At 23.9% G+C, this 21,604-nt stretch overlaps 6 protein-coding genes across 6 annotated transcripts; 3 read left to right on the top strand and 3 right to left on the bottom strand. All coding sequences in view use genetic code 6, as the record gives it.

Annotated features, from left to right (window-relative positions):
* Nucleotides 1-127: 127 nt before the first annotated feature.
* Nucleotides 128-1,453, top strand: TTHERM_01083040 (hypothetical protein; the record flags this gene model as incomplete). Its single annotated transcript, XM_001030457.1, has 1 exon — nt 128-1,453. The coding sequence occupies one exon, from the start codon at nt 128-130 to the stop codon at nt 1,451-1,453; it is 1,326 nt and encodes a 441-aa protein (XP_001030457.1).
* Nucleotides 1,454-6,484: 5,031 nt separating this feature from the next.
* Nucleotides 6,485-7,186, bottom strand: TTHERM_01083030 (transmembrane protein, putative; the record flags this gene model as incomplete). The annotated part of the gene is made up of 3 exons (XM_001030456.1): nt 6,485-6,743; nt 6,822-6,887; nt 7,089-7,186. The coding sequence occupies 3 exons, from the start codon at nt 7,184-7,186 to the stop codon at nt 6,485-6,487; spliced, it is 423 nt and encodes a 140-aa protein (XP_001030456.1).
* A 972-nt stretch (nt 7,187-8,158) lies between these two features.
* Nucleotides 8,159-8,566, top strand: TTHERM_01083020 (EamA-like transporter family protein; the record flags this gene model as incomplete). Its single annotated transcript, XM_001030455.1, has 1 exon — nt 8,159-8,566. One exon carries the CDS (start codon nt 8,159-8,161, stop codon nt 8,564-8,566), a length of 408 nt encoding a protein of 135 aa, XP_001030455.1.
* A 903-nt stretch (nt 8,567-9,469) lies between these two features.
* TTHERM_01083010 (ABC transporter family protein) lies at nt 9,470-13,835 on the bottom strand (the record flags this gene model as incomplete). The annotated part of the gene is made up of 11 exons (XM_001030454.2): nt 9,470-9,967; nt 10,020-10,146; nt 10,232-10,500; nt 10,555-10,713; nt 10,763-10,865; nt 10,912-11,050; nt 11,117-12,010; nt 12,067-12,670; nt 12,735-13,085; nt 13,140-13,402; nt 13,460-13,835. 11 exons carry the CDS (start codon nt 13,833-13,835, stop codon nt 9,470-9,472), a joined length of 3,783 nt encoding a protein of 1,260 aa, XP_001030454.2.
* A 1,167-nt stretch (nt 13,836-15,002) lies between these two features.
* On the bottom strand, nt 15,003-16,721 carry TTHERM_01083000 (hypothetical protein; the record flags this gene model as incomplete). The annotated part of the gene is made up of 1 exon (XM_001030453.1): nt 15,003-16,721. The coding sequence occupies one exon, from the start codon at nt 16,719-16,721 to the stop codon at nt 15,003-15,005; it is 1,719 nt and encodes a 572-aa protein (XP_001030453.1).
* Nucleotides 16,722-17,721: 1,000 nt separating this feature from the next.
* On the top strand, nt 17,722-21,207 carry TTHERM_01082990 (hypothetical protein; the record flags this gene model as incomplete). Its single annotated transcript, XM_001030452.1, has 1 exon — nt 17,722-21,207. One exon carries the CDS (start codon nt 17,722-17,724, stop codon nt 21,205-21,207), a length of 3,486 nt encoding a protein of 1,161 aa, XP_001030452.1.
* Nucleotides 21,208-21,604: the final 397 nt, after the last annotated feature.

The raw sequence follows: 21,604 nt of genomic DNA, 5'->3' as shown, positions 1-21,604 counted from the left end.
TAATTAACTAACCATTTCATTGAAATAAGATAAATACATTGAAAAAGAAATAGATAATCAAAATAATATTTAAGCTACTCAAGAGATCAATCAATCAATCAATTAAAATATCACCCTTAAATATATCATGGACATTGAAAATACCACCAGCCAAATGGCTTCTCCTATGAATTGTCAATATTCTCAATACTCTGAATACGCTAAACCATAAAATGTAGATTACAAAATTGTTTCAAGAACAACAAGTAGAACAAGCAGTGGTGGAAGCTGCGAGTCCTTTGCCAGCCTCAGTACTTGTCTTCTTTAAGAGCTCTCTGCTTCTATTCAAAATGGAAGCGTTAATGCCCCTGAATTCCTTGCTAAAATGTTTTAGAAGCCAGAAGATACAAGAATACCTGTTTTAAGTGGAGAAATTCCTCTTGGAATCAGCTGCTTCCAACAATGGAAACGCGTCGTTGGGTACGAAAAGAAACTAGATGGAGAATTGTTCGAATTCTCCTTGCAGGATATGGAAAATGAGCGTATTTCATTTGATGAAGGTATCCGCATTCTCCAAAATAATACTAAATTTAAATTTCCTGCTTTACAGATATTTATTTCGAAATTTTAGTAAATACATGCAAAACGTCAAGCTCGTAGATTAGCTGCACAAAAATAATATCAAAAGTAATCTGTTTTCCACGAATTCATTGCTGACTTTTAATAAAAATTTGTAAAGCGCACTGATAAGGCTATTAAAGGTCTCCTTAGCAACACCCCTGGTTATATTGTAACTTTGAGATGTCGCTAAAATGTAGAAACTAACTAGCACGAAGTTTACAAAATGGGTTTCAGTAACAAATTTATTTAGCTTCTGGGAGTCGATTCTGAATAAATCTGCTACGATTTTATGAAGAATGGGCTGCGTGAATTTATTGACGAAGAATCCTTATTAAATTTATCGTCTGTACTAATTTGTTATCATATGACAAAATGCTTACAAGAACGCAAGATAATAAATATTAATTTAAAAACTTACGACAACCTTGTGCTCCCCACCACTTGCTCCATTCAGTTCCATGGCGAAAAAATGGATAAAAACAACTCCTACTTCGAGAGCATCATTTCACTAAATATCATTCCTGATTAGTAATTCTACCCATTAGTAAGCATGTTCAGATAATAAATGGCCCTACAATAGCAAAACTAATTACAATAATAAATGATAAATTAATAACCTAACTAAATATTACAACAACAGTAACAACAACAACAATAATAACAATAAATCCAAGGTCAAGCAAATTCTTAAAGCACCTTTTCTTCTGCTCAAAATGAAGCTTTTAAGAGATTCTTGACTCCAATAAATCCCGAATCTTTTGAAAACAATAAAATTATCCTTGAAAAGTTCTATGGATATACTTTTGAAAATGGAGTAAACACTTCTAAGACATGTAAGATTAAATACATTTGAAACAAAAAGCAAAAAAACAAATTTCAAAATAATTAACTAAAAAAAAATTGTACAAACCAAATAATGAATCAATCAATCAAACAAAGAAACAAACAAAGAAAGAAAGAAACACACAAATATACAAATAATTAATTAATTGATGATGATGATTGGATGATCAAAATTTTATTTATTCGCTAAGGCTAAATTAAGTGTTAATTAATTCATGAAGATAATCAACGAATTATGTATTTTTATTACTTAATCATTCCCCCCTCTTCAGTTTACTATTTTTGAGAAATCAATAAATCAATTACAGATCGGAATTGATTTATTTTGGTTTATTATTAACCACTCCTCACCTAAAATATAAACCTCATACAAACTAAATTTCTCAAAGGTTTTTGCTCATTAATCTAAAATAAATCATGAAGATAGACAGTTGTTTTTATTAAAACTACTCATGAATGAATACCCTCATAAATACTAACCACCGCTTTAAAGTCTAAAAAATATTAATTCACAATCATGGATAAAAATACAACAAAATCACTATAATTGCAAAATTAGCTAGAACAATTAGTTTAATCAACTGAGCCTGTAAGCTATTCGATCAAATAATAAGTCAATAGTAATCTTTTTGATAAGAAATTCTCAAAAAAAATATCAATCAGCCACTCAAAATAAATGATTTCAAATTATAAATATCAAACATTCATTCATTGATTGATTGATTTATTCTCATGCATAAAAAAAACAATCAAAAGTCTATTTAAATTAAATTTTCAACTTATATATTAATTAATATTACCAATTATCTTTATTTATCACTTAACTATTTATCTCACCTTCCTTAAATCTCTAAATAAATTCTTTTACTCACTAATCAACCTACCAACCAACCTACCAATCAACCTCATATTTTCATTACAATCCAAAATATATTGTTAAAATATTTTAAATATTTGTATTATTTTTTGCTATATTTATATAAAATGTTAAAATTCAATTTAAATTTAACTCCCAATCTTTAACCAACCATTCACTAAAAACATTTTTCTTTATTTATTTATTTGTTTATTTTTAAAGGCGATATTTACAGCTTGAAAAAATTTAAAATATTCTTACTTTTTTTAAAATATCTACTTCTAGCTACTCTATGATAGTAAAGAATAAATAATATTCTACATTTTTTTCAGGCTAATTTTTTTGTAACAAAAAAATTTAAAGAATCTAAATCGAAATTTGATCAAAGTTAAGCATCCGCACTTACTTGCAAATTAATGGATTAAACTTAAATTAAGAATTTTACTTTCAAATAAATAGAAATTTACAGTTGATTTCTAGTCGTAGCTAATTTCTGAAATTTTTGTTACTCTAAGCAATATAATTTTTTTCCCTTTTTGAAAATATATCCATACATTTCATCAAAATCAATGTAATCTAATTATTGTTTTTGGATAGTCATACAATTAATTTAATTTAATAGAGTAACTTAGTAATCTGCAATGATTAATTATTAAATTGTCTATTTGCTTTTATTACTATTTTCTCTACCTCAAACTTAAAAATGAAAATTGTAAAATTAATGTAAATAATAGCACTTGATTCTAAATCAAATTTACTTATATTTATCTTATTACAAAGTTTAATAACATTTCTTTTGTAAATTAAAAAGAGTAATTACTATTTTAAATATAAATGATTTACTCAAATTTCACAATTTTAAAATAAGTAGAATTAAATATTTAAAGTTTTGTTTTTGCTATTATTTCAGCTTCTGTAAAATTAACAAAAATTCATACAATGAATTTTTATTATTGTAAAGTTTTTGAGATTCCTGAAACTAAACAATTTATTTAAATCTTTTTAACACAATTAAGTAAAATAAATTAAGTTCTCTATTAAATTATTTTTTTTATCTTTTGATTATCAAATTATCAAAATAAACATTAAAAAAATAATAATTTCTTATATATTTAAATGTAGAATACTTTAATATAAAATAATTAAAATAGCCTATTCATTCTAACTTGAAACATTTTTTATTTTAAAATTGATTTAATTACATATTTATGATTATAAATTAATATCTTTATTTGAACTTCTCTTTAAAAGCTTATAGCTAAATTTATCATTTTTTAGATATTCATTTATTTTATCCAGTTTGAAGTAAAATATTATATATAGATAGTATAAATACTTTTTTTTATTAAAATTAATTTAAATTCTTTAAATTTCTAACCCTACTTTAGAATAATAAATCAATCTTAAATTTAATAAATAAATATTTTATAAAAAAGTGGGTGGGTGAGATGTTATTTCAAAAGATATTAAAATTATATAAATAAATTAAATTAGCTTTTGAACTCATTTCTATTTAGCCAGTGATTTTCATAAATAAAATAAATAACAAAAAAAGAATTTTAAATGATTATTTTTTGGTTAATAATGTTTATTAATTTATTATTTCTATGTAATTTATTTTAACTAAAATCATTTTCAAAATTAAGTAAGTGAATAGATAATATTCTTTACTATTCGACTTAATAAAATTTAAAGATTGAAAGAAATTAAATTCAGAATATATAAAAAATATCAAGTAAATTCTTTATTAAAATGTAAAATTCAAATATATTTTTTGATTGAGATATAATATCAATACTTTTTATATTAATTTAAAGTTCTACTTTGTTTGCTATTTATTCAAGATAGATAAATAAATAAATTCAATACAATTCAAATAAATCATGGATCACATGTTTAGGATTATTAAGTAATAAATTTGATATATTTTGATTGTATGCTACAATATATACAAGAATTTATTAATAAACTTTATTATCTTCAAAGGGTGAAAATTATTTATCTTGTTCTTTATAGGACACTTTGCATAAAGAAAGCTAGTAAAATGTATTGAAATAAGACTAAACAAACTATTCTCCTAAAGAGGGACCAGTTTTTTGTACATTTATTTAATACTAAAGAAAATACAATTCATTGAAAATGAGGGAATTAAATATTATTTCCAAGAACTTTAGATCAACAAAAAAAATATCTAAACTTATATCTTCTCTAACCATTTTAATATCAAATTAATTTAAAATACCTTGCTAATATACTTAATATGAGAAAAATCTTCTTTAGTCTTTTATGGTTTTATTAAGAATTTACTTAAATATGTCGAATTATGTTTATGTTTCATATATTATGTAATTAATTTTATTTTCATGCTTTTAAAAATTTGTAAACTTATCTAATTCAAATAGATTACGATTTATTTCTTATTCTTATATCTCTATTTATTTTATATGTGTACCATATTTTAGAAATTTAATCCATTTTTTTATTAAATATACACTAGAAGGAATGTAAAGCATGAAGCAAATATAAATCAAGTATCTGAGTTTTTTTAAAAAGTAGATATCATTTAGCAAGAAATCAATAATAATTAGAATTATGTTTTAACAAACAAACGCAAATTACCTTATTCTTTCATGACTAATATTATCGTCTCTGTAAATTTTATTTTTATACTTATCTCTTAGCTTTACTCTATTGAATCCAAAAATTTAAGATTCACAAATATTTGATTTTCCCTAGGCATATTTTAATTATAACCATATCATTTCAGTTATAATTACTAATAAAAATAAAAAAGCAGTGATTGAGTTTTTTAGGCAAAGAAATAATAATGAAGCATTTAAAATACCTCCAATAGAAATTTCTATTGATTATATTAGCAGAGATATATTGTTTTTATATTTTAAGTGATTGGAGTAATTTATAACACAAAAATAACTTAAAAACCCTAAAATAATAGCTATCATAAAGTTCAATCCATCATTTCCATACATCACCATAAAATAGACTTGCGTTAAAATAACATAATGATGAAATACAAACTCTTAAATTCTTAGCTGCAAGTAATATTAAGTTATTGATTGGGGAGTAAATCCTAAAAATGTTAGAATAATATTTTATCTCTAAGAAAAGAAATTATAAGTACTATACAAAGCCCAAATTAAAAACTTCTTTAAGAATATGAATAGTACCATAATTATAGGTAGAAAGATTATACCTTCATACATAACCATTATTACTGCATTTGATAAAGATATAAATTCAGATATTTATTAAAGCCCAATAAAAAATGCTATCCAGTTTCGTTTATCTTAAGCTATCTCTTAAGACCGGAAGTGCTATATGCCCATTTCTCTGCTGTTATTTTTAAAAGAATTTGTTGATTTTTAATTTAATAATTAATATCTTAATTTTTAATATTTAACTGAAGGATATTAAACAAATAATATATTACTATAATTCAGTTTACTTGTGCGATATCTAATAATTATATTTTTGAGCACAACTAAAGATGGAATGTTAAATTTAATAAAAATATATTCTGTGATATTTCATATAGGGTAAAATAAATGTCTTTTTAATTTTTGATATTCTTGCCCAGATTATTTAGTTTTTTGAGAAAATTTTAATATAAATTTAAATAAATGAATAAAAAACGTTTATGGTATGAATAGTATTTGTATAAATATTTTACAAAATATAAATAATAAAAATTTTTTATGAAGCACTTTTTTATGGTTTAATGAATTAAAAATTAATTATAAATTGTTTTAAATTTAAATTTTGTTTTAAAAATATTTTATTTATTTATTTAAGATTAAAATTAAAATTAATGAGTCTGTCTTGTAATAAAATTTAGCAAAATCTAGTAATTTATTTGATAGGATTGGCTAATATAAAAAATAATAAAATAGAAATGATTTCGAAATTTCTTATTTATAAAAAAAAGATTCTTTTTTAAATAAATTTCAAAAAATTTTTGATGAAATATTAATAAATTAATAAGTAGTTTATTTGTTTGAGTCCAGTTTTAAGTTGATGAAGGTTTTTGATTAAAAGTGATTGATTGATTGATTATTAATAAGTAGAAATGATATTAAAGAATATTCAACAAAAAGCATAAACATAAACCAAAGAACGAAGGTTAGCTGATTTAATATTATCTTACAAATTAATTACACTTTCTTCTCAATCGCTTTGATTTCTTTGATTTTTTAAACTTTTGAGTTCGTCAACCTTATTTTACTTTTATAATTCTTTAACAGCCTTTTGAATTCTAATTCTTTCTTCAGCTTCTTTTTCCAAAGAGCTTAAATCATCACTTCTAAGTCTGTACATAATAAACATAACAACTCCTCCAAACCATGCTGCATATGCCAAGAAATAGCCAAAATGTTTTAATCTCAAAATTCTGCTTTGCATTCTCAATTCAGGATCTAAACGAAATCTATAAAAATAAGATGAGTAAATTAATAATCAATCTTGGTTGATTTCTATCCTTAAAATAGAATTAATTAATTCTTACTCTTAGAAATATTATTCTCTAGTTGGGATAGGACCACCAAAGTTATTATGAACTCTCTTTTATACTCTATAATATTATAAACAAAAAATAAGTTCTAATTTGTTAGAGTGATAATTGCAAGCTTTGATATTAAATCAATCATTTTTGCTATAATATATAACTAATTAACTAACTAACTAGCTAATAATCCAAATTGATTGTAAAATCTAGTTATTATTTGCTCCCTATATATTTTAATATCTCTTCATTTCCTATTTAAATCATCACCTTTCACCCTTAAAAGTATGAGTACGCTCTACGGATTCATTTGACTTCAAAATCTTTTCGTCAAAATTTTTAATAAACTATTTGATTTTTGAGAACATTTCGTCTGCTTATCTAAATTACAAAGTACAAATAATAATTAATTTCACCTAATTAATCTTTTGATTATAAATTACTAAATTCATTAATTAATTAATTAACTAATCAAAGCAAGGCTCACATTAACACTAACACAGAATTTTCTTAATAGCCATAAAGCAAATTAAATCTAATTTTATAACAATATATATGATGCAAAAGATATCTATCTATCTTTAATTCTAATTCAAAACAATAATTTTAAATAATTAAAAAAATAAAAAGATATTTTGAATCATTTTTAAAGCTAAATAAAGCTTCTTTGTAAAGTTTTAAGATAACTTTCTAAATTAATAGAGAAAGATATTTATTTAAAATATTATTTTAATTTGAATTAAAATCTAAAATAAATAATTTGATATTAAAATCTATCTAATATTTCATATCAATAAATAATAAAGAAGTAGAATTTATGCATTTTTCTAATGTTTTTTGATATTTATTTAATTCAAAGAAGAAAATTTTTTAAATAAAATAATTCTTAAAACATTATATTTTGGATAATTTATTTGATATTCAATAAATTTTTCTTTTTAAAATTATAATTTCAAAAATAATTTTTTTATTGATAATCATATATGGTTTATTTATTGATGATCATACATGATTTATTATTCATTTTTATAGAAATTTTAAAAAAGAAAACAATAAATCAGATTTAAAATAATTTAAAGTATTTTATATTTATTCGTGAAAAGTAGCAAATAATGAAAAATAAATTGATATGATTTAAAGTAGATAAAAAAAATATAAAATTTTATTAAATTGAGATGAATATTGTTTATATTTATTTATTTAAATATAATATTACTTCCTTAATATAAATTACATAAATCACTCATTTAGTAATATTCATTTTTGATAGAAATATTTATTTATATCTTCTTTTATTTACTAAATATTAAATAAGAATTGCACAATATAAAATTAAAGAAATGGATTTCTAATAGCTTTTCAATGAATATTACGTTTATGGCGGTCTCATTCTGGTTGGAATTATGTGGGGCATTACAAATCCTTTGATGGAAATGGGATCTAAAACATAAAATTTAGAATAATTTGACATATCTCTTAAATTCTTTTTATCTATTTTCACAAGAATTGCTTTCCTCCTTCCCTTCATAGTCAACTAACTTGCTTCAGTTTTGTTTAATATTCTTTTAGGAAAAGCTCCTTTAACAACTGCTCAAGCCATAGCTAATAGCTGCTCCTCAGTTGTAACACTTGCAACAGAATCTATTATAAAAAAGAAACCCATAACTATAAAAACAGTATTAGGAATAGCTTTTGTGACATTTGGAATTTACTTATGCGTTACCTCTTAAAATGAAAAAACAAAATGATAAATCAAATAAAGCATATACAATAAATATTCTAACTTAAGACCTCTCTTTTATTAGAAAATTTTCAAATTTAAATGATCTATAAGAAGTTTTATTAGGAAAGGGCTTCATTTTTGGTAGGTTTATCAAAGAATAATTACAGTAATTTAATAAAATGTATTTCTATCTATCTATCAAAATGTGGTTAAGTTAAAATTAAATTTTACAAACTTAGTGAATGAACTAATATGTTTATTTGATTTAATTACATTTTTAAATTTTAAACAATCAGGATAATCTTATATAAAAAAATATATTATTAACAAAGGTAGGATTTAATTTATGAAAAATACATTTAGATTTTAAGATTATTGTATAAATAAATAAATATCATTTAAATCAAAATAAATAAAGATACTTTAATGATTTAGTAATTGAAATAAAAAGAAAAACATTTTTAATTCATATAAATTGTTTAACTTAGATTTTATTTATTTTAGAATCTCTGATAATATTATATATATTCTCAATTAATTTTATTATTTAAGAAGACATTAAACCAATAAACTGTATATGAATTATTATGAACTAAAATAAGTTAATTTATTACATAATTTTATCTTTTCTTTGAATTTTATGTTTATTATTTTAATTTGAATTAAATATGTCATTAAAGTTAACTAATTTAGTTTAAAATAGAATTATTAACTAAACCTATCTCTTTGTTTAGTAAAAAAATTATTATTAAATTATTAATTTTTTACCATCTTTATTTATAAATAAATATTAAAATTTTATATTTTAAATTTAAATTAAATAAGAAGAATATTTTGCACAAATTAATTTTTAAAAATGAACAATAAATATTAAAATAAAAAAGTAAGAAAATATTTTATTGATTATTTAGTATTAAATATGTGTCAATCAATAATTTGACTTTAAAACAGATGAAAAATGAGAGTTGGGGTTATTGATCAATTCTTGATAGGTGCCAGACTCAACAATTGAGCCGTTGCTCATTACATAAATTACATCAAAGTCTTTAAGGTTTTCAAGACGATGAGAGATTAGAATTAAGGTTTTGTCTTTAACAATTTTATTAAGTAAAAGATCAATTATTTTTTTATCAGTTTACGGATCCATGTTAGAGGTAGCCTCATCTAAAATAACAATTTCTTTCTGTTGAATGATTGATTGTAAGAAATTTACTATTTATTTTTCTCCATTAGAAAGGTTTTTTCCTGCCTTTTCTATTTAGAAATCTAGATAGCTGCTTCCTTTTTAGGCTTATTAAATTCTGTCTATTGACAAATTTAGATCATTTATAAAATCTTTAATTTGTTCATCACTGAAGATGCTGAGAGGATCAATATTTTCTCTCAGCTTTCCCTCAAATAAGAATCCGTTCTATGGTATTATACTCTATTTTTAAGATGATATTATAAATAATGATATATAAAAATAATTTATTTACAAATGATTTTCTTGCATCCTTTATCATCAAGTCAGTTAGATTTTTATTTTTAAGGAAAATATTTCCTTTTGTGATTTCATAAAGTCGCACAATGCAGTTAATTATTGAAGTCTTTCCTGATCCAGTTCTATTAGATAATAAAAAGGAATGAGTCAATTAATAAAATTTTGGTTTTGTTAAATAAATATATTCATTATTGATTCAATATTTACCTTCCACAAAAGGCTACTTTTTATCCTTTTTTGATCTTGAATGAAACATTATTGAGTGCATATTGAGTGTTATCCAGATATGAAAGATACACATTTTCAAATTCGATTACATTGTTTTCTCCTTCATCTTTAACTTTTTAAACGGATTATTCTTATTTTACTTCTTTAATTTCGTCACATTCGTTTTTCTCTTCACAAAATTCTCTAACTCTTTAAATAACTTTTTCAGTTTTTTCTATTTATTGAGTTGCTCTTAAACTACTTTGTATCTTAAAAATAATTGTTTTTTTTTAATAATAAAAGAAAAAATATAATTATTTTACAGATCCCATCATTCTATAACTGTAGGCTAGAGCCATACATATGCTTGCAGGTTCAAATGATTTGATGTCATTAGTAATTTAGTAAATTGCAGTAATACAAACAATAGATATCCCTAAATAATCTACAGCCTTACTAAGATAATATGGTAGTATATTTGCCTATTTTAATTAAATTATTCTATTTTTTATTCTTATAAATTCATTTTACTTAATTCAGAGTTCTGTCTCTCGCATATTTGTATTTCTGAATTGCTAAAAAGTTTTTCTTTATAAAATCCTGCTTTGCAAAGGCTCTTATTGTCTTTAATCCACTGTTAAAAAATAGAATTAAATTTTATTTCAAACATTTTAACTTACTTGAATGTTTCTATAATAAATGTAGTCCTGTCATTAACAGGCTTTGCAATATTCTATTTTAGAATCTTGGTGAATTCTTTTTGTCTTCTCTATTCAAAATCTATTATTTGCTTCAACAAAATTACAGATATGAAAACGACTATGTTTATAAAAAATTATTTTTTATAAATTAAAATATAATTTATTATTAAAGCAATTTAATTACTGAATGCCATCAGCTTAAATTCAGAGAGAAGTATGAATATGATCTGAGCTGCATTGAAGAAAACAATAAAGAAATAATTAACGGGTAGACAATCAAGGAATTCTACGTCTCTAAAGAGTCTATCGACTATAAACCCAATGCCTTGCTTGCTGTCTAAGAACTTCATTTTGGAAAACATGGTGCTTTTGAGCAAATCTTTAAAGATTGCATTTGAAGATGTAAGCTCTGCGTAGTTATACATAAAGCTTCTGATGATATTTAAAACGCTTAAAACAATAAAAATTAATCCAAGAGTCTGCTTAAAATCGCCTATGATGAATAGGGGTTTCTAAATTTCATTAACAAGTGATTAGATGAAAGTATGGGACCAGTACTCAAAAAGACCTTGGCAGCCTTAATGCAATATGGTGGAAATTAAAAATATTAAAAGAACATCGAAACCCATTTTCTTAAAGTAAAATAGCCAATTTTTAGAGTTCATGATTTGGATTTGCTCCTTTTCTTTTTTTTTCTTTTCCTTCTCCTTTTCTTCTTACTCTAGCAAACTTTACTCTTCAGCTTAACTTGATGTGTTGTCGTCTTGTTTTTGCTTAACTTCATCACTTTTTGAGTAATTGTGAGTAACATTATAAAGACTTTTGTCTCTTATTTCATAAATTTCGTCAGCAAAGGGTAGGTAACTGTATTAATTTAGCGAAATAATCACTGTCTTCTTTTATTCCTCAATAAGGTAAGCTCTAATTGCCTTATCAAAAATATTTTAAGCTACGTTTTCATCTACTGATGACAAAATATCATCAAACAAGTAAATATCGCTGTTGCTGTATAGCGCTCTGCATAAAGCCAGTCTTTGCTTCTAACCTCCACTCAACTTGCCCCCATTAAATCCAACTCCTTAAATAAAATTGTTTGGTTAAATATTTTCTAAGAAAACATATATATTATTTTACTGTAAAGATCTTTTTCAGGTATTTAGTTGATGTCTTTTTCTAGCTAAGATAATTGCATGCATTTTTCGTAATTTTCTTAGTTAAATTCTTTTCCAAAAAGGATGTTTTCTCTAATGGTTTCATTTTGGAGCCATGTATTCTAGCATGCATAAGCTATAGATCCATTAATTTTAATTGCATTCTGTTTAGCTGAAACTTCTTCCTTATCAATAGCTAATTCATTAAGGATTAAATCAAAAAATGCAGTTTTACCTGCTCCTACTTTTCCTATTATCATAACTAAGCTCCCTTTTTTAAAAGACACATCGACATTTTTTAATGCCAAAGGTAGTTTGTCTTCAGAGATTTTAAAATAATTCTTAAATACTTTGTATGAGAAGTAATAGTTTTAATAAGGCCAAAATGCTTTATTAATCTTGCACTCAATAGCATTTTATGAGTTATTTTCCTTTATTGTTAAATAAACTTTACTCTCTTCTTCTATCTCTATCTAATCCATGTAGTCTTTGAGTCTTTTCAATTAAAATATACTTCCCAACAAAGTGCCAATAGCCCATGGAAGTCCATTAAGAGGACTTACAAATTTATCGAACAAAACAAGGGACTTTTTTAAAAAAATTAAATCTTAAAAAAAGTTAAAAAATAAAATAATTTATTTATTTATTTACAGTGAAAATATTTATTGATCCTAATTTTTTAATATTTTGTAAAGTAACAAAGAGTAAAACAGATTAGGTTATTCTCCTAAAGAAATTAATGAATGTGTCTCCATACTCAATACCTTAAACTTGTTTGAATTCAAGATTCCTTATGTTTTAAACTTTCTTTTCAAAAAAAGATTCCCAACCTAAATATTTGATTTGCTTAAACCCATTAATGATATCTTCGATGAGTTTGAGTCTCTAATCTTCATAGACCCTAAGTTTGAAGACAAAAACTTATATGACTCCAGCTGATAGAATAGCTAATAGACTAACTAAGACAGCAGAAAATAGAGAGTAGATAGCAACTTCTTAAACCTTTTATTTATAAATAACAATAAGAACATCATTAAAAACATGAAAAAATAGTACCATCTAATAAAGGTAGTAAAAGCCGATGAAAAGTTCAACAGTGACTTGTAAAATGTAAAGTAATTCATCTATCGCACAGTCGATTCTTTCGAGTACATGGAGCATATTATGAAAAGTAAGCACTTTTTATTCAGGCACATTTTAAATACTTGAGAGATTGGTGTAGAGTTTCATAGATTTTTTGTAAATGATATTTTACAGGAAGACATTTGTTTCGATTCTAAGTTTTTTACCCATTCTTTCTTTGAAAACATAAACATAATCTGTTAAAATAATAAGTTAATGTTCTTAATCTAATTTTTTAAATTTCAATATATTACCTCTACATACATTGACGCCTACAAGTAGAATCGATAAAACAATTATTAGGTTTACGATTCCCGCTTATGGTCCAATAGTCTAAACTAATAAATACTAAATAAGTTGTAATAGTTTATCATTTTAAGTAAAGTCCTATGTCTGCGCTTTGTAATACTACTTTGTTAGCAAATCTAAAGTGATGGGACCAAGATATTCTAATATCGAATATAAAACAACTACTATGATTAAAAACACTAACTAAGGAATAAATTTGAAAAGTAAGAATCTTCTGCTCTATTGAGCTAAAGGATTTGATTAAATCTCATCAATATACTTAATTATGTTTTTCAAGCTATGGATGCTACCTAAAAAACTCTTTTTAGAACTTTAATCCATTTATAAAACCAAAGATATTTACAAATTAGTTATTATATTAATTAATAATAAATAAATAAATTAATTAACTATTTAATCAAAATATAACACAAGTAACTAACTCACTTTCTATTAAAAATTAAATAGAAAAAATATATCATAAATTTATTCAAAATTATTCCTTATAAGGATTTATCATTCAAATCTATCAGAAAAAAAAAATGAAATATACTTAAAACTTATAATTCATAAAATAAATGAGCTATTTATTCTATCTTTAGTAGTACTCTAAGTGAAATAATGAAGAAAAAGTTTAAACAATATATATATATATATACTAAAGTATAATTATTAATTTTGAAATTCAACCATTTATCATTTAATAACTAAAGTTATTAGGTTTATTCATTTTATTACTAAAATATTTTTAAGATATTTTTCTAATAAATTTTGAAAATATAAAGAAAATATCATTTTTAGATAAATTTTAAATATTAAGTTTTTAAAACTTTAACTATTAACGTGTCATATAGCCCTTGATTTTTGTTTTTATTTCATTAAATCAAACACGTGTGTTTAGTTTTAAATAAAATAACAAACTTCTATTAATGCAAATGTCAGATCTTTCGAGAAAATAACAAAAATTTATTTTACTTTATTTTATTTAAATCAAAAAATATATTGCTTTCTTTGTAAAGGTGAGTAAAAAATAATTTACAAACAACAAATATAAATAAAATTTGATACAATTATATTTTATTTTACTCTAAATAAAAACTAGAAGATATTAAATAAAATTTTAAATCAATAAGGAGCTTTAATAATTAGTCTATTGATAAATAAAATCTTTACTTTTATTTATAAATTAATATAAAATTTGGTTTATTTATTTATTAAATAGAATTTAATTAAAAAATTTATTTCTTTTAAAATTTAGAATTGATAATTTATTTTGTCTAACAAATTGCAAACAAACATAAATATTTATATATAAAGTGATGTTATTTAATAAAATTTAAAAATTGGAGTAATAAAGTAAAGAGTTAATTAGTTTATTTATTTATTTGTTTATTTATTTATTTTTTGTTATTTAAGGTTGAAAAGGTGGATTTTCTTCGTTGAGCAATATCTTGTTTTGTTTGTTGTTAAATAAATTTTTAGGTCTTTGACCTATTTTTTTTGTTTCTGTCACTCGTAGAAAAGGAATAGTCCCTCTTTAGTTATATAAACTAACTTATTTCCAGCCTACCATATGAAGGAAATTTATTCGGAAGGCATTTTTAGTTCTAGTTGAGAGACTATCTTGTTTAGATTCATGTCGTAAATCAGGAGCGACTCTTGGAGCATTATTATAGCAGTTCTGTCATATTTAAAGAGCCATGTATCTTCAAATATGATCATTTGTTTATACTAAAATGGCAGAGATTGTAGCCAATCTTCGAAACTTGGATATGAATTCATGAAGGAGTCATCCTTAGTTGTTAGCAGCTTTTAAATTGCAAATATTTTTACTGCTTGAATGTCATAGTACTGATCTAATTCTGATTTACCATTGAATTTATTCAGATATTCATAGAGATTTGAGTATGTTTTGTAGACTTCATTAGTCTACCAATTAAACAAAGTAAAAGTTTGAAAGCTGCATTCCAACACTATGTAGTTGCTGAATATGTCATAAACATAATGACCTGTAATGTTCAAAGTTCTGATACATTGCTTCTTTCTGAAATTCCAAATTGTGTAGTCTCTGATTTCTAAAAGAAATTCTGATTGTTATTCCATCAAGCAGAGCTAACCACTCTTGATCTTGTCCACACTAAAAACGAAATTTTTTGGTATGATTTTGATAACTTTGAGTCTTTTTTCAATTTCTTTCATTTCTGAGGAGTTTGCTGAAAGAGTGTTTAGGCAAAATTTGGATGAACTGTATTCCTTGCTGATATTATTTTTCTTAGCTAGATTACTTTAAATTAAAGTGCTGAAATCTTTAATTAGAACATAAGTAATAAAGTTGAAGCAGATGTAATAATTTCCAAGGTAAGAAATTTTGTAAAGATAATCTAAGTTATTTTGCATTGAAGGCTAATGTTTGTATGAGTAAATCACATTCTCATCAATCAAATCTATAATGTAAAAATCAGACTCATTGAGGTGATTTCTGAAGTGAATAGCTGCAAATCTGGAGTCAATTCTGCAACAAGTTTTCAACTTCATATATTTCAAATCTTTTTAGATAATTAATGGTTTTTTAAGAACATTCTTAAAAGAGCTATAATCAAATTTGTAGGGATTGAGTTATTGTGCCAATTAATTCATTTGCTTTTAACTTTGATAGAGATGATAGTTGATCATTTCTGTATAAGTAGAACTAAACTAGAAAGAAGCTATCTATTACTAAAAATTAGAATCTACTTAAATCATTGACATGTTGTTTACTGCCTATATTATGTCGTCTTCTTTCCTAGTTATTTATTTATCCTACTCTTTAAATATTTTTAGTGCTGTTTTTTCAAGCTTGAGTCTAAGAGATTCTTCTATTTTCGGTTTCTGCTAACTAAGCATTTAGACATTTATATGATTCATATTTTCAAGAAAAGGTCTCATTAAATCCTTCTAGGAAGTGTAGTAGTTTCTATAGTTTTTGATGTATCTGATACTACCTTGGAGTTCCTTCAATTAATTGCAGTTGTGACTCACTTTTTCGTTAAATGACTAGATTTCTTCAATATTGTGATCCTTGTGATATTATGTCACACATTTTCTGCAAATTCCTTCTCCCATCTGCTAGCATGTTTGTTCTTAGCAAATGAAGGTTACTTCTATTTTGTGCTTTTGACACAACTTCTTCTATACATCCTCCTACTAAACTGTTACCTACCTAATCTACCTTCTTTAACAATTGCCCATTTTTTTAAATATGCTGCTCGTTATCTACCTAAAATAATTTGTTTACAAATTTTTTTATTTGTTTGTATATATGAATCAATCAATGTATGTTAAAAGTGGGATTAGAATTCTTCTAATAAATAAATAAAGAATTCAGCAAATTTAATTAATTAATAATTATTTAAATAAATCTCAAATCTCTCTTTCAATAAACGGGAAAATATTAATTTTTTTTTTTTTAAAGGCTGAAGCACACACCCAATTAAACAAAAAAAAAAGTAAAAAAAACACAAAACCCACCGATTATATTCTAAAAAAAATAACTTTAAATTTTGCAATAATCAGATATTTGAATCTAATCTCTATGTATTTATCTATCTTTTTTTAATTAATTACGAAAGGAAAAATTTATTAATACTTTCATTACTTCAACATGCGATTGATTTATTGATTGATTGATTGATTGAATATGCGAAATAAAGAGTAATAAAAGTGTGTAAATAAATTAGTTTATAAATTAATTTCTTTTATTCTTAAAATTTAAATTTATTTTATTTTATTTGTTTGACAACTTATCCAGCTATATATATATACTTATTTATTTATTGATTTATTTCTTCAATTTAATTGATTAATGAGGGATTTCAACAAAATAATTTGCTCAAATTTTATAATTTCAATCCATTTAGCGAGCGACATGGATTATAAAATTTTGAGTTCTATTTTTTTACTTCTTCTTTCTTTCTTTTAGATTTGAAAAACTCTTTTAATGAGCAATCAAATGAATCTTTAATGACTATTTTTAAAATAATGTTGCATACTATCTTGAATTAATTAATATTCTTAATTTTTTGTTTTATTTTCTTTTGACTGAATCAAAGAGATTAGATAGAATAAAAAACAAGCAAGCTATTTAAGCTATTTATAAAAACAAAAGACTAACATTATAGATTGACCAAAAAAGAAAATTTAAATAGGAAAAAGAAAAAATAAAGAAATTGCTTTTGTTTATATTTCGATAATGGGAAATTTGTTCAGAATTATTTAGCATGAGGAAACGCCTCTGATGATGCCAGACTCTTCATTTGATAATTTAATTAATGCTGACATGCAGCATACTTTAGAATCTATCAAGAAAATTAAAAATGAATCTTAGCCAGTTTGCATGACACATAAAAGATTTGTAGATTAGATTTGCTTATATGAAAGATGCAGGGAAAGCGAGAGATTTATGTGTCCTATTTGCAAGATAAGAAGCCATTAAAATCATGAAGAGCATTTTGTATCAATTTACGATTTTAAAAATGATCTTTTGTAGTACATCAACGAACGTCGTTAAGAAAGAATAACTTTGCTAAACTCTTTCAAAAGGTCCTAAGCAACTATAAAATGTAATAGGTTAAATCAAAGCAATGAATCAAATGCTTCATCAGAATAAAATGTATTAATCAATAGAGCAACTACATCCTCCTTTTCTTCTTCTTCTTCAAATTAGAATGAGTTGTACGATTCTCTTGTTAAATAACTTTAAAAAACAGAAAAACTTTCTGAACAATTCATATTGGAGGGCTTAGTTAATGACATTGATAGTTTGATCAACAAAATAAGAAAATTAAATAAAACCCAATATGAATCCAAAAAAGCAAGCAACGAATTGATTCAATTTAATTAAACCTTTTAGAATATCTTCAAAAACTTTATTTAGAAAAAGAACTTATCTGAAGCAAAAATATTTTGGTCTCAGCATGATTTAATTAATGAAATAAATTGTGGATTGAATGATAATAATTATGAGATGAGTTCTCAAGCTGCTAGTGCGTAGCATCATGAACAATCAAATAGATCTCTTCTATCCAGATAAGTTCTAAGCAAAAAAAATTCAAGGGGATTGCAAACATCTGCATCTTCATATTCAGGTGATAAATGCAATTAAAATTAAGTCAACACCCAAATTAAAAGAAAGTAGAAATAGCAATAGCCGTTCATGTCTCTGATTAAATTTTTTGAAAGTTTTGAACATCGAATTATTGACAAACTATCAAATCAAAAAATATCGCACATTTATCCAATAATTTATCTAAGTTAAAATTACTGCTTAATCATATATTCTACTGGCTTCAGCCTTAACACAATTGGATTGTACGATTTAGTTAACTCCAAACTAGTAAAATCTTAAAGAATCGATTTGAACTAAAGTGGTCTTTAAAATTTTTATGAAATTGGATTATTTTAGTTTTTAGATGATGAATTTTAATAATAACATTATTTTCATCAACACAATACTGAGCAAATAAATTTTATTAACGAGCCTATTATATAAGAATAAATGGAGGAAACAGAAACAGTTGAACAAAGCATTATTTAAATATCAGATGATGATAATTTATCTAATCAATAAAGTGAAGAAGAAGAAATCTAAAGTGAAAGTTAATAACATAGATAAAATAGAAGGAGTTAAGATTCCCAAAGGAGATAATAGTATTATCCCCTAGCTGAAACTAATGAAATGAGAAACAATTATTCACAAAATTAACAAGATAGAATTAATAGATCAGCAGATGGTGAAGAAGAGGAAGAAATATAAATTGGGAGATATCAATTTTAAAATTAAGAATAAATGAATCAAAAAGAAGACAATTCTCCTTCACCTTAACATTAATATTCTAACAACTATGAAATAGATAATCATTATTAGAGAAATGAATATTCTTCCAATGAAGTTATAACAATAAACTCTGTGTCTAGAAAAACAAGCAGCGAAATAAGCTAAGATGATATTGCTGTATTTAGTCCTATTGAGGAAGACACTCGCTAACAAGACGAATATGATAGCGAGTTAGATAATCTCAAAAACATGTTCACTTGTAATAAGGATGATAGCTTAAAAGAGTCTTTTTCATAAAAACATAGAGACTCATTAGAAATTAAAAATCCTTTTGAATAAGATAATAAAAACGACAAAACTCTCTTCAAGCAAAATAATAAAAATGCGTCATAAATTTCAAAATCAATAAATTATTTAGAAACAGAAAACAATTCGGGTTGGAATTCTAATAAAATAAGCAAAAAATATGAAAGCAAACTGAATAAATTTGAAGAGAAACAAAAAACTGTAATCGAAGAATCAGAAGACGAAAGCAACGAAGAATCTAGCCAAAATAATAGTTAATAGAGTTATAAAATAAAAGATAAAAATGTTATAGTTATTTCAGATTCAGAAAGCTCAAATAGCGTGCAAAGCGATGAAGAAGTCAATTATAAACGAGCTAATAAAACAACTAAATAAAATTAATCTGATAAACTGTCTAATAGAAATCAAAAGAAACCTTTATCTAATATAAAAGAAGATTCATTTGAAGATGAAGTGGAAGAAATAGAAGAATTAATTGTAGAAGATGAAGAGTAGGAGGAATAAAGTGCCTAAAACGAATAAAATTAAAACTCAAATAATTACTTTAATTATGAAGAGGAATATAATTAACATTTAAACGATCATGATGAATTTATTCATGAAATGGATTATACAAATGATCATATTTACTAAGAACCCTTTATTGAACTGACTCCTACTTTGAGTCTCCACTATTAGCCAATTTTCTTTAACACTTTAGATTCCAGCGTTGAGTTAAATTTAAAAGCTAATTTCAATTTATTAGTAAGAAACCAACCAAACAGAGTTATTTAAATCGAAAAATCTAATTTAATATTTAAAAAAATAAACTTCCAAGGATATCAAACAAATTCAGATATTCTAGTTAAAGAAAAAACAATCTACACAAAAAATTAAATTAAACAAGTCTTTACAATTAGTCCTCTGATCATATGCGTTTGTGAGAAAAAATCCACATTGATGTTTTTGTTTTCTTCCCAAGATTCTCTAACTTTTTATAATACAAGAACGAAAAAAATGATAAAAAAAATAAATAATTTAGAATTTAACAATGAAAACATAAAGCCACTCAGGATAGGTAAAGGCCATTCTTTTATATGCTTTAAGACATTCAAAAGAAACTCAACTCACCACTTCGTCATTTACAACTGGAAAACAGAAAAAGAAGTTAAGAGGTTTGAATTGAAAGGAGGAGCCACATTTGAAAACATGAGAATTTTCATCGAATTCTACTATCAAATGTACTAAGATTTAGATTTTGACTCCAATAAAGTATGTCTACAAATAGGGGACAAGCTCTTACAAAGTACTAATTTCTAAGAAAACTCCTTGTAATATTGCATTCCTTACTATTGTCAAAACCAGGAAAGAAAATATTATCAACTTGGAATCTGCTATTTGCACAACAAAATGCTCAAATCAATACCATTTAGCATCAAGCATATCAGTCTTGATTAGGGAATATCCTAAATGTTCATCTCAAACGACTAGCTAGTAATTATTTTGAAAAATGGCGAAATTCACCACTGCCATGTCAAAAATCTCCCAGAAAATGTGTAAAAAAGTAACCAAGCATCACCCTAAACAAAGAAAAGCAATTTTATTTTAATAAACTGAGCTAAATGAAAGCATAAATTATGACTAATCAGTGAAACAATCAACCATCAAAAACAAAAAAAATAAATAAACATGCAAATAAAACTACCTTTCGTACAAAATTAATAATAATTATTATGATTACTAATATAAAAAACATGTGAAATAAATTAATAACATCTTTATATACATACTTGTAAAATACTCTTCTTGAATTTTTATAAATCCTTTTTTACTTTTTATTCAAATTATTTTACTATTGCTCATTTTCTCAAAATTTAATCACATTTTTAGCTCTTCTAAAATATTTCTAAAATTCTTTTGAATGATATTATTTATCTGAATTTGATTTAGATATTTTAAGGAAAAATTAGTTTAACAAATTGATTAAACCCACACTTGTGAATTATAAATCAAA

This window comes from Tetrahymena thermophila, assembly GCF_000189635.1.
Source record: "Tetrahymena thermophila SB210 genomic scaffold scf_8254502, whole genome shotgun sequence".
NCBI lineage: Eukaryota > Ciliophora > Oligohymenophorea > Hymenostomatida > Tetrahymenidae > Tetrahymena > Tetrahymena thermophila.
This window is presented reverse-complemented; position numbering and strand designations above follow the sequence as displayed.